General features: G+C 38.5%; 1 protein-coding gene across 1 annotated transcript; it reads right to left on the reverse strand.

The window, feature by feature from the left end:
- Positions 1-636: 636 nt before the first annotated feature.
- Positions 637-11,136, reverse strand: LOC307258325 (adhesion G protein-coupled receptor F5-like). The gene is made up of 15 exons (XM_080037830.1): positions 11,076-11,136; positions 10,181-10,268; positions 9,922-10,024; positions 9,648-9,690; positions 6,483-6,638; positions 6,200-6,364; positions 6,017-6,034; positions 5,352-5,378; positions 4,870-4,922; positions 4,226-4,402; positions 2,340-3,701; positions 2,180-2,221; positions 1,752-1,805; positions 1,354-1,420; positions 637-1,015 (listed from the first exon to the last, which is right to left on the reverse strand). Exons 3-15 carry the CDS (start codon positions 10,021-10,023, stop codon positions 951-953), a joined length of 2,331 nt encoding a protein of 776 aa, XP_079893956.1. The 5' UTR covers position 10,024; positions 10,181-10,268; positions 11,076-11,136; the 3' UTR covers positions 637-950.
- Positions 11,137-11,353: the final 217 nt, after the last annotated feature.

The following is an 11,353-nucleotide window of genomic DNA, read 5'->3' on the forward strand; positions in this document are numbered from 1 at the left end:
GCTTGTATCTCTGTCTCTCTCTTTGTGTGTCTCTCTCTTTGTGTGTCTCTCTCTTTGTGTGTGTGTGTGTGCGTGTGCGTGTGCGTGTGCGTGTGCGTGTGTGTGTGTGTGTGTCTCTCTCTCTCTCTCTCCTTCCTCACAGCCAATCACTTCCCTTGATGTATTCTTCGTATACATGTACTGTATAGCAGTAGCATGTACATCAGTGGTTAGGCAGCATGGAATTGTTCCACCAGCAGTGTGCTTTGAAGCCTGCCTTCGCCTCCTACTGTTTATCATTTACATGTTATCAAGACACCTTCTCAGAGATGTCTGGACACGCGCATGGACACGCGCATGGACACGCACACGTAAGGGTCAACTGTTGGATTCTATATAACTTCAACATCAATGTGCTCTCTGTACATAAAACCCTTTGTGTCAATAATACTTTTCAATTTTGAAATGATGTTTATCTCTGACCCACGGTGCAATAAACAAAGAATAAAATAAGATAAGTAATATATACAATGAATAGATTCTGGATAGTGCAAAAGGAAAGGGCAAAATCAAACAGTATAGTAAGTGATGGATTGAAACTGTGCAATATGATATGCTTTATATCAAACACACCATTTCAATATACAGTATTATAGAGCCAAACATTCTCTGTATGGGATACAATACAAATCACAAGTTAATACACAGTGTCGTTGTGGGGAGTGCTGTCATTAACTACAACTTTCAAAATCCTACCAATCAATGCCTTGTACTTTGTCCTCCAATATATAAAATATGACTCGTCTTCATTGTCACATTATTGTTCGAGTTTTACTTTCATTATTCTTCAAGTCATCTGTCATACATTGAACTTGTTAAAGCTGCAATGAAGAAAGAAAGAAATGAAACAGCTGGTTCGCTTCGCTTTGGTGGTTGTCATTCCAGACAGCCAGAGCTGTCTCCAAAGATCTTCAAGAGTTGGTGTGGGAGTGTGATGCACCGGAGGCTGTGCCAGGAGATGACGTATTGTAACCAGCTAAGGGAAAAAAATAGACTAAGTCTGTGACAAGACAATTTGACAATAACCTAATGCAAGACCATGAGCATACAGCCAAGCAAGCAGCTCTGTGGGGATGTACTTTGGCATACTGTCTATATATACACACAGTATACACACACATGGGGTCCCTTTACATTATTTAGACATCCTGGGGAACATATATGTCTCTATCAAAATGTTGACAAAGTGTATCTAATAGTTGAGATATTTCAAGACAAGACAGTGGATCGACCGACTGACTAAACTTTAGCTTCTTGCCTAGTGGATGAAACCGCTAAACTAGCAAGTAGAATTTCTTTTTATTGATGCCTTACCTCTTCCTTTTCCCAAGTTCCGGAAAAAGTCTATAAAAGCACTCGATGAGTTTCCAGCGCTGGTGCTCTAAAACAAGAATTAAAGAAAAAACATGAATGACTATAATATTTAAATCTCATTAAAGGGTGAATATGCAGCATTTTCATTAAAGATGAAATGATATAGTCATATAAAAAACAATCCCTCTCAATGGTCAATGATGGAAGCATAAAGTAGGAGGGAGGAGCTGGGCTGGAGCACAGTCTGAATTTTCTGTTTACAAAACAATACCAACAAGTGCTAGTATGTCAAATCTAGCCAGTGAGAGGAGGACTGTGCAGATAAACACACCACCACATATTCTCGTGGGGCAGAGAATGTCTGTCTCTATAATATATTGAAAGAAAACTGTTCTTACCCTCGTCCCACTGCTGCTGGAAGTTTGCGACGTCTTCCCTAATTCTGACCGCACCTGAAAAGTGAATATCTCAGAAATGAGCACACACATACTGTACGTTTGTTTCAGTAAACATTTTTTAAAGGGTTAACATGTATGATTTCAGAGACATAACTACTAGCAATGTCTCTTGACTTCTGAGTAAAGGAGTGCTAAGGTTGTACTAAATGCCTCCTTCAAGCATTCAGTGCATAGAACCACTAACTAAATACGTGGTACAGTAGATTGCTTTGTAACATGAATAGTGGTAGTTCAAGATTTAACTCCAACTCTCAAGTTTTTTCAGTAAGATAAATACAAATAAAAATATATTGTTTTACAAATGGGTAGATTTACCTATCAAGTAAAGAGACAGTTAATTAAAATAGTGAATTTGAAGACATGCGTACCGTCTTGTCCAACAACGTTCCAAAGACCAATATGAAGAAACCCTTTTAAAGAAAGTAACAGTGAGCATCAGCTTCAGTGACACAAAGGCAAACTCACTCTTCAGGTAACACGGTACTACAGTTATATACAGATCAGAAATGTGTACTACTCTAAATGTACCTGCAGTGAATTGAAGAATGCAAATGCGATATGGATTCCTCTGTCGCGAGGGCTGATCAAGATTCCGACTGCCAGTGCCCAAGTTAATCCGAAAAACGGCGTGAGGACGGCCAAAGACCTAGCAATAACCACTAGGACGTGCCTCTCTGATGCTTGTGCGCTGTCCGTCACTGCCCTTCTCCTCAACAATTTGTAAATCACAAGAATCAGGATTAGGAGGTTTATCGCCACTATGGACAGAGCGGGGATCACAAAGGCCAGTAGAGCCTTGGAATCCTCCCATGCCAGCCAGCAGATCCCTTGTGCTCGTGTGTACTGTCCGTTGGGTAGGGTTACAGCTATAGTGATGGCGGCTATGATGAGAGGCGCCCCGTAGCCTAGGGAGAATCCAATGGCCAGCATAGATTTCCTCGACATACCACCGTCAAAGACACTGACCGTACGGTAGAACAGTAGCAGACCCGAGCATAGCATCCAGAAGAACAGGGCTAGGTAGAAGAAATGGATAAAAAATGTAGCTGCGGTGCACGCCGGGTTTTTTTTCTCACTGAAATCTGAAATAGACGCCCCGATAATAAACCAAATGTTTGCGATCAGGAGCGACATGGCGATGTTAACGATGGAAACGTGACGCAAGTAAGATGTGGTGTTTCGACGTATTGATCTCCATATGACAGCTTCAATAATGAGGCATATAACCAAAGAAGCCATGGAGATGCCAACTCCAATGTAGGTTATAATATCCAATACAGGGTCGTCAGGACTGTAGGGTGACATTAGGATAGAGAACGAAGTTGTGTGGTTGCAGTTGCAAGTGACGGTCTGGTTTACGTTGTCTACCAACACGCAGCCCTGGTCGTCCCATCCCCCGCGCCCATCGAATAGATCGAAGTTCCAGAAAACGCACTGAGGGTCGACCAAAGTAGTGTTTCTAACATCGAATGTGAATGAAACATTGGTGACAGCGCCACGGGTCCTAACAAGTACGACTCTCCCATTGATGACAGTGGAGCTGGAATTGTCCTTGTCTCTTGCGAGGAGCACGTTATCCATTGAGGCAAATGTCATCACAGAGATTGACCGTGCATCCGTCTGTGGGATATCTATCACCACCGAAGAGTTAAAGTCATCAGTGAAAGTGTCTGTGAAATTAGTTTGGTTAAAAAGAATAAACGGCGTGGCAATGTTAAAAGGGTTGTTGGAAAGGCTACGTGTTATGTTCTCAAGAGAAGCCAGTAATGATGAGCTGACACTTGGGCTGTTGGTTCTTATTCCTGCAACATTTCTGGTCTCAGCATTAAGAGTGACCCATGAAGCACGTGCAGCTTCTGTGGTAAGAATGCCCACAGTTGATAGGATATTCTAAATTGATAGGAAATAGGAGATTAGATCATGTGAAATGCAATTATATATACAGTAATTCTGAAGATGTCCAGCAGTGCCATCAGCTCAGGACTGACAGAAACCAGTGGGACCCAGGTTCACCCATCTACTGGCCAGAAGTGGTCTTTATGTAGGGTTGCAACCAAAACAGCCATATCTCCGACATATAAACAGTGCCAAGTGAATCAACTATGCACAAAAACATAGGAACTGGGGTGCAGAAAAATGGCAACAGGTGCTCTTGATTAATGAGTCAAAATGTGAAATGTTTGGCTGCTGAGTGTCTGCAGGTAACAGTGAAGCATGGTGGAGGTTCCTTGCAAGTTGGGGCTGCATTTCTGTAAATGGAGTTGGAAATATGCTCAGTATTAAAGGTGTCCTCAATGCTGGGAACAGTAGATGGATGTACCTAGGTCAAACTGGTTTCTGCCAGATTGCACTGCTCGATTTAGATTCCTAATATTATAGGACATGGGTAAACATCAGCAGACTGATTCACAAACCTCGACGGATGTTTGGTTGGTTAGGGGTCTAAAATTTGCTAATGCGTTGGCCACGTTAGTGAGTATTTCAACAATGGCACTGATGGTTGCAGTAGATTCAACCACCTCCTGTGCGAGGTCGTTAGTGAAACCGTTTAATTGGCTCAAGACTCCTGGCAGTGACTCTTCAGTCAAGTTCTATGAGATTAAAAAGAAAAAAAGTAATGTTAGCATTACACCATATCTCAAGGATCAAGATACAAGGTAAAACATGGATTAACTGAGCACTGCATGTTGAGCAATCCACTCAGGTAGTAGGGTTAATGGTAAGCTTCTAATAAGTTGGTGAATTATTTGATGACGGCAGTCAAACTTGGCTTTTGGTGGGTTTGTGTCTGTACTGGTTAAAAGATGGATTTTTCTATCTTCCAACAGACTGATATTTTTTCAAAAGTCTAAAACTGAAGCTGATCAACTTGTAACATAGATATTTTAAAACATACAGTAAATGCTAAGATATATGTATTACTAAATGTAAAAGTTCCCTCTTTTCCCTTAAAACATTAGCTTTAAAAAATAATGAAAACTTAAGATGGACTTATCTAGTGTGTACGGTAACTGAGTTGAGCCATCTGATGTCTGAAACACCTGGAAAACTAGCTCACCTGAGAGTCAGCCAGCAGCCCCGCAAACTGTGGTGGGACGCAGGTGGCACATGCTAGAGATAAAGAACAGGATACAAGTTGATTAAAGTAAATAACTTTTATCAACAGGAAAAAAAATATCTTGACCTGTGTCAATACATGGATCTATACGTACTCTTTATAATGGATAACAGTACTGTTATTACTTGTGTTATACATTATTACATCATTTGATAGTTATAAGGAAATATGGGGTTGCACTTTTTCAACAAAACATTTATAATATGGGGCCTTATGTAGGAAACAAACACAATCAATTTCTTCGTAATTTTTTTTATAATATTGTAAAAAATGCAAACATATATTTTCAGCATATTAGTGTTTGTTTGTATTGGTCAATAAGTATCAGCGCATTTTGTGATCAATTATTACATGCTATGGTGACATGTTTATGACATTGTGTAATAACCTCATTCTTTACATTGGAAGAGTAATACTTTTACCTGTTGTTGGAGGAGGTGTTGTTTTCACTGTAAAAAATAAGTAAATACGTAATTGTGCTTCTAAAATGTTTTTTACTTTTCAAGACGTGTCTCTACACACTCTGTTTAACTTTATCCATGCAAAACAAGGAAATATGTTGATCTGTGTCAATACTTGGATCCATACGTAGTCTTTTTATGGATAACAGTACTGTTATTACTTTTGTTCTACATTATTACATAATCTGACATATTTGAGGTTGCACTTTTTTAACAAAAATGTAATAATATGGTGCTTTATGTAAAAATCAAACACAATTGAGGTATTCATTAATGTTGTTATAACATTGTAAAACAAATTAATACATATGTTCTTTTATGCATTTATATTAGTATTGTTTTTTTATTGGTCAATAAGCATTAGGGCAATTTGTGATCAATTATTACATAATATGGTAACAAGTTTATAACAGATTGTGTAATAACCTCACTCTTTACATTGTAAGAGTCATACCCTTAATTGTTAATTGGCTTTGGCGTTGTTGGCATTGTCACTGTAAAAAAAGTAAATACATAATTGTGCTTTTATATCTATAAATGCGTTTTACTTGTTAAGAGGTGTCTCCAATGACTACCCACTCTGTTTAACTACATCCATGCAAAACAAAGTAAAATATGTCCCCTACCTGGACATGGGGTGATACCTGTGGAGCAGAGATTCCCCAATTATTACCCTGAATTATTTTAGCTTGAAGCTATAGTGCATACATTTAACCAAGATTATGGCACATACAGCAGAAATTGATTGCTTACTTTTAAGCCAAAACGTTCACTTTTATTGGATTAGCTACACGTTAGCAAATGCTTACTTGCAATTGGTTCACAGAACTCTCCGTCAGTAGGAAGTCCATTAATGCAGTCACAGGATGGTGTGGTGACATCACTGCAGGAATCATAGACGTTACACTTGTCACATGACCAAGCAAACTGCTCCTCACACTGACACAGCTGCACCGATGCAGAGTGAGAGCAGCCTTTTAAAGAAATGTCAAAACTTTAACCCAAACAGGTCACACACTAGTTGAGAGAACAGCATCAAATCAGCCATGCAAATTACATAAAAGGAACAAAGAAACAAGCACAAGTTCTTACCAGTGGTGAAATTAATGTCTACTTCCCTGACGGTACTGAGGGTACTGACGGGGTGGTTGAGTGAGATATTTTTCAGAAATGTCCTGAGTTGATCAAAGAAATTTGTTTGAACACTTTGGACTGCCATATTCAACTCAAGGACTACATCAAAGTCCACTGTGGAGAAGAACAGACATTCATTCAGTGTTGCAGTTGTAAGAATATCAAGTGAATCTATAAAAGATGAAAACAATAAAAAGATTAAAATGTCTTAAGTATCACATTACGTTTTTATATTCTAAATGTCTGAAACATTTGTGGAAGAGTTTCAATGTTTTCAGTTGACACTTTTCACTGTTCACTGTAAGTACTGGAATTTTTATTCCATGAACTGTAAGCCATACTCATCCACATTTAAACAAAACACAAAGGCCTGACATATTTCCCTTTGTGTAAAGACTCTAGAATACAGTATATATTATACTAATAGTTTATAAGTGTATATTTATATACTGTGTATATATATTTATATACTGTGTATATAAATACACAGTACACAGTGGTGGCCGAAATTATTAGAACACCTATAACTGATCTGAAAATATTGACCTTTTTTGTCTCAAAACATGATTTCATTACATATAGTTCATGTCCTACTGTTTTTATCCAGCTCGTATCACCACCTGTAATGCCCGGCACAGCTTTCTACAGTAAAAAAACAATGTCTATAGCGTGCAGCAGTTAAGTTACTGTTAAAACAAACGGAGCATTTCCTAAGACTGCGGCTTCACATTCAAGCGAGTTAGGCCTGTTTTTGCGAAACCGTGTTCATGAAGAAAGTTTTCAAAACAAAGTTTTCAGCGAGATTGTTCATTTGTTAACTCGGATTATGTTGAGATTGTCTTTTGAGAACTGCCAACAGTTGTGGTTCCCCTGGGGCTTTCAAGGTGTGGTTGGAGAACACACCTTGAAAGTCAGTAAGTCAGTACATGAGGTTGTTTGTGTGTGGTTAACTATATATTTGAGAGACACAACTTTCAAATATTATAGTGACCTGAAAGTCATCATAAACAACCAAAATAAATGTGAGTCAAATATGTATACTTTTTAAGTGTTTTTATACACCTAAAACAGCCTAGGGGGAAATTGACCACAAGGAACACCTGCCACAAATATGTGTACAGAACAATTACAAATGTAATCATGTCATGTTTTATGTTTTTCCAGTTTTCCACATAAAGTTATGAAAAGTCATTCAATATGAAGCTAAAGAAATGAACCAGTAATGTAGAGGTGTCAAACATTGAATGGGGTCAAATTGAGCCAAAGGATAATAGGAGGGTTAACAAGGCATTGTACTTTACATGCTCATTTTAGGTTTTTAAAATATTCTACTGCAGATTACTAGTATCTATATCACTACTCTACAATATTTCACATTGACATTTGGAGTAAACATACAAAGTAGAATACATAAACAATGCTTATTTCAATTAAAGCCACTACGAGTAACTTTGTTCCTTGGCGGCCCCTTTCGACAAAAGCGGTAGTATTTTTAATAAATGTCAACTGAGAAGGGCGCAATATAGTGCATGTTCGTGTGTTGAAAGTGTGGGGGCATGGACTCTTTTCGGCTCTGTGAGTTAGTGACACTGCATCAACTAATGCCAGTCAGTGCCACACACACCTGATTGCAATGAGTTGATGCAGCTACTCTCACGGAGCTGAAAGATTACGTGTCCTCACAGAAAGCGAATGAACGAGAGACGGCAGTTAGTATGGATCACGATGAGGTAATGTGTTTATGTTGTTGTAAATAATTACTATTTCAGATAATGGTTATCTGATGATGGTGAAGCAAAGCAAACGTTGTGTTAGTACCAACCGCTCATTCATTTAGGAGTAAACACTGCAGTCTAGTTCGCTCCCGTAAAATTGTATACACGTTGCTTTGCAACGCCCTCGTCCCGCCCGTAGGAGTAGGGTCCAGCTGCAGCCCCGGAGACAAGTTACCCTGGCGTGACAACAACACCCAGGCGTGACGGAAGTAACTGTGGTGTGACGGACGTGATTTTTGACTATTTAGCTTCCATGACATGTCTGCTATGTCACTCATTTGCCCTAACCCTAACCACCCAGCTATGATGCCTGAACCTAATCCTCAAAACAATATAGGCCTAAATAACCGAAATTTAGTAGCCTATCGGTCTGCGGTCTTTTTTATTGTTTGACGTGACGTACTCAAGATGGCCGCCGCCGTGTTCCGTCAATGTTCTATCTATATTCTAACCTCTCCCTGTCCCCTTGCCCTAACCCTAACCACCCAACTGTGATGCCTGAACCTAATCGCCAAAACAATATAAATAACACAAACTTAGTATCGGTCTGCTGTCTTGTTATTGTTTGACGTTGTTTACAACTTAGAAGTTTATGACGTTGCAAAAATAAAATCTACAGGTAACGTCCGTCACACCACAGTTACTTCCGTCACGCCTGGGTGTCGTTGTCACGCCAGGGTGCTTGTCTCCGGGGCTGCAGCTGGATACTATTGGCCCGTAGCCTATATCACTCTCCCTTTTAGCTTTTCTTCATTTAATTCTCTTTTTTTTCTTTGATGGTTCAGCTCCGTTATCAGTCATTATGACGACAAATAACTGTCTCAAACAAGGCTCCCGCTCCCCTTCCCTCACCTGGAGGGATAGGCTTCTCAAATCACGTTGCAGCGCCACACTGAAATCTGCGACCAATACGGATATGTGACCATAGAGCCTGCACGAGCGATCCGAAAATCGGACTGGGTGTGCGACCAGACCAAACGCAGTAATAACAACTATATAAAAACGTCTTTCTTTGCACTGATGGTCTCGTTTGCTGTTAAAGGTAATTTATGATTATCAGAGGAAACATGAGGCTGTTTAAAAGAAATGTTACTCGTAGCTGCTTTAAGTAATTGAAATCAATTAGAATACCTGATTAAATGCAATTTGTCACCACAGATTACCTCAACACATTATATATAGTGGCTAGGAAGACATACATGAAACATAATCAGATAGTGTATCATGGCTGTGTTGATAGTCCACATTTCAGTGACACAATTATGACTCAATGGCCATTTTGTTCTGTAATGAGCACACAGACACAAACAGTATATCACTGACTTGATTAAGTCAAGATGTGACTCACCCATTCTTATTTCTTCGACTTCTACTTTTGTATCCATCACATCCTGAAAAAGAAAAAAACTATTGTAATCGAATTAGCCCTATGGTACAGTGTGTTTGTACATACGTGTAATAACTGACTAAAAACACATTATACACAAACATACACGATTGATGAACCACATTATCTTGCACAAATATATTTCGTATGATAGGCAAAATCCCTCCAGTTTTAGAATAATGTGCCTATTTCACTACAACCTTGAGTGTACTTACATATTCATTAATATTCTTACCTCAGAGAATACATTCAGAGACTGGCTGTGTCCTGTTTTCCCCAGAAAGTAGTTTAGACCCAGAAGAACAACAAAGTATCCTACTGCCTTAGGTAATGCCATCCTGATAGGAGAGAGGTAATCAATATAGTTATTCCTCATTACAAGAGCAAAGTAATCTATAGGCCTACATGTATGACTTGTAAGATGAGCTGGTCAACCAACTTTGTTTGAATGTAAGAAGAAAGCCATTGAATAAATAAATAAAAATTCTGGTAACCTTCCTGATTGTGGTATTCAAACATGCGTGCTGGTTAGTCAAGACTGAGGTTGTGCTGCCACTCCATGTACCCAGCCCCAGTGCATGCCTGTTAGATTCAGCGACAATTTATTATTTGAAATACAATTTGGTGGATAATCTTCTTGTATATTTCCCACTTTCTTTTTTCCTATTCACGGTTCATGCTCCCTTCTTTGTCCCTTCAATTTCTTGTTTAATTCACAGAAATTTAGATTTTCAACATGTTCTGGTCTTATTTGTAAAAGACTTCATAAACACCTGCTATTGAAAAGTTACACATCATTCAATACAATTATTATATCATTATGTAATATTACACTATGTCAAAAGGTATTTTCTTCTATTTAAAATGTATTGCAAATGAACAAAATGTCTTGTGATAGGGCTTGTGAACTACATTAAAGTCTCTGTTTTGTGTTATTGCTCCTGCTGCCCTTTAACCATTTTACAGGAATGTTTTTTTCAACTTCTCACACCAACAGCTTGCTGGTAAAGACACGTTTCTTTTTCTTAAAACCTACAATTCCAAACAACAGGCAGATGCAGAATACAATGTTTGCTGTTGTTACATTTTGAAGTAACGTTTGCGTAATAGGCTTTCATAAAATCTACTCTAAGGGCATTCATCTGTATTATTTACAATGATAATTTAAACGAAACAAATGTGCAATGTATCCCTTTTTACCTTCAGTAAGTTCCAAAATGCTGTCTAGTACAATGGGCTACATGTAATATTAGCTCACACAACTAAATTCTAAGCAACAAACTCCCGAGTGTTTCCTCTGTAACATGTAGCAACCTCATCCATACAAAGAGATAACAATCTTTTATAAGATTATAATAAAGTTTTCAAATAGGAATTGTATTCGTTTACCTCTTAATGTTTTCTGGCTTTCCAAACTGGTCTCTTGTAAGGAGGTTGACTGTACGTCTCCAGGTGGATGATAAATAATGAGACATGCGAGAAATGCAAATCAAATGCCAAGTCATTTTCAGGAATGACTCGCACACCTTGTCTGGCAGGTTAGGTGACAGTAGAGTGCTTATTGTGACAAGATTGTTTTATTTGTGTTTACTTTCGTTGTTATGTTTTATTTATCATTATATAATTTTTTTTACATACAATGGTCATGCCAGAGGATATGTAATGCT

This window comes from Ammodytes marinus (assembly GCF_949987685.1).
Source record: "Ammodytes marinus genome assembly, chromosome: 12".
Taxonomy (NCBI): domain Eukaryota; kingdom Metazoa; phylum Chordata; class Actinopteri; order Uranoscopiformes; family Ammodytidae; genus Ammodytes; species Ammodytes marinus.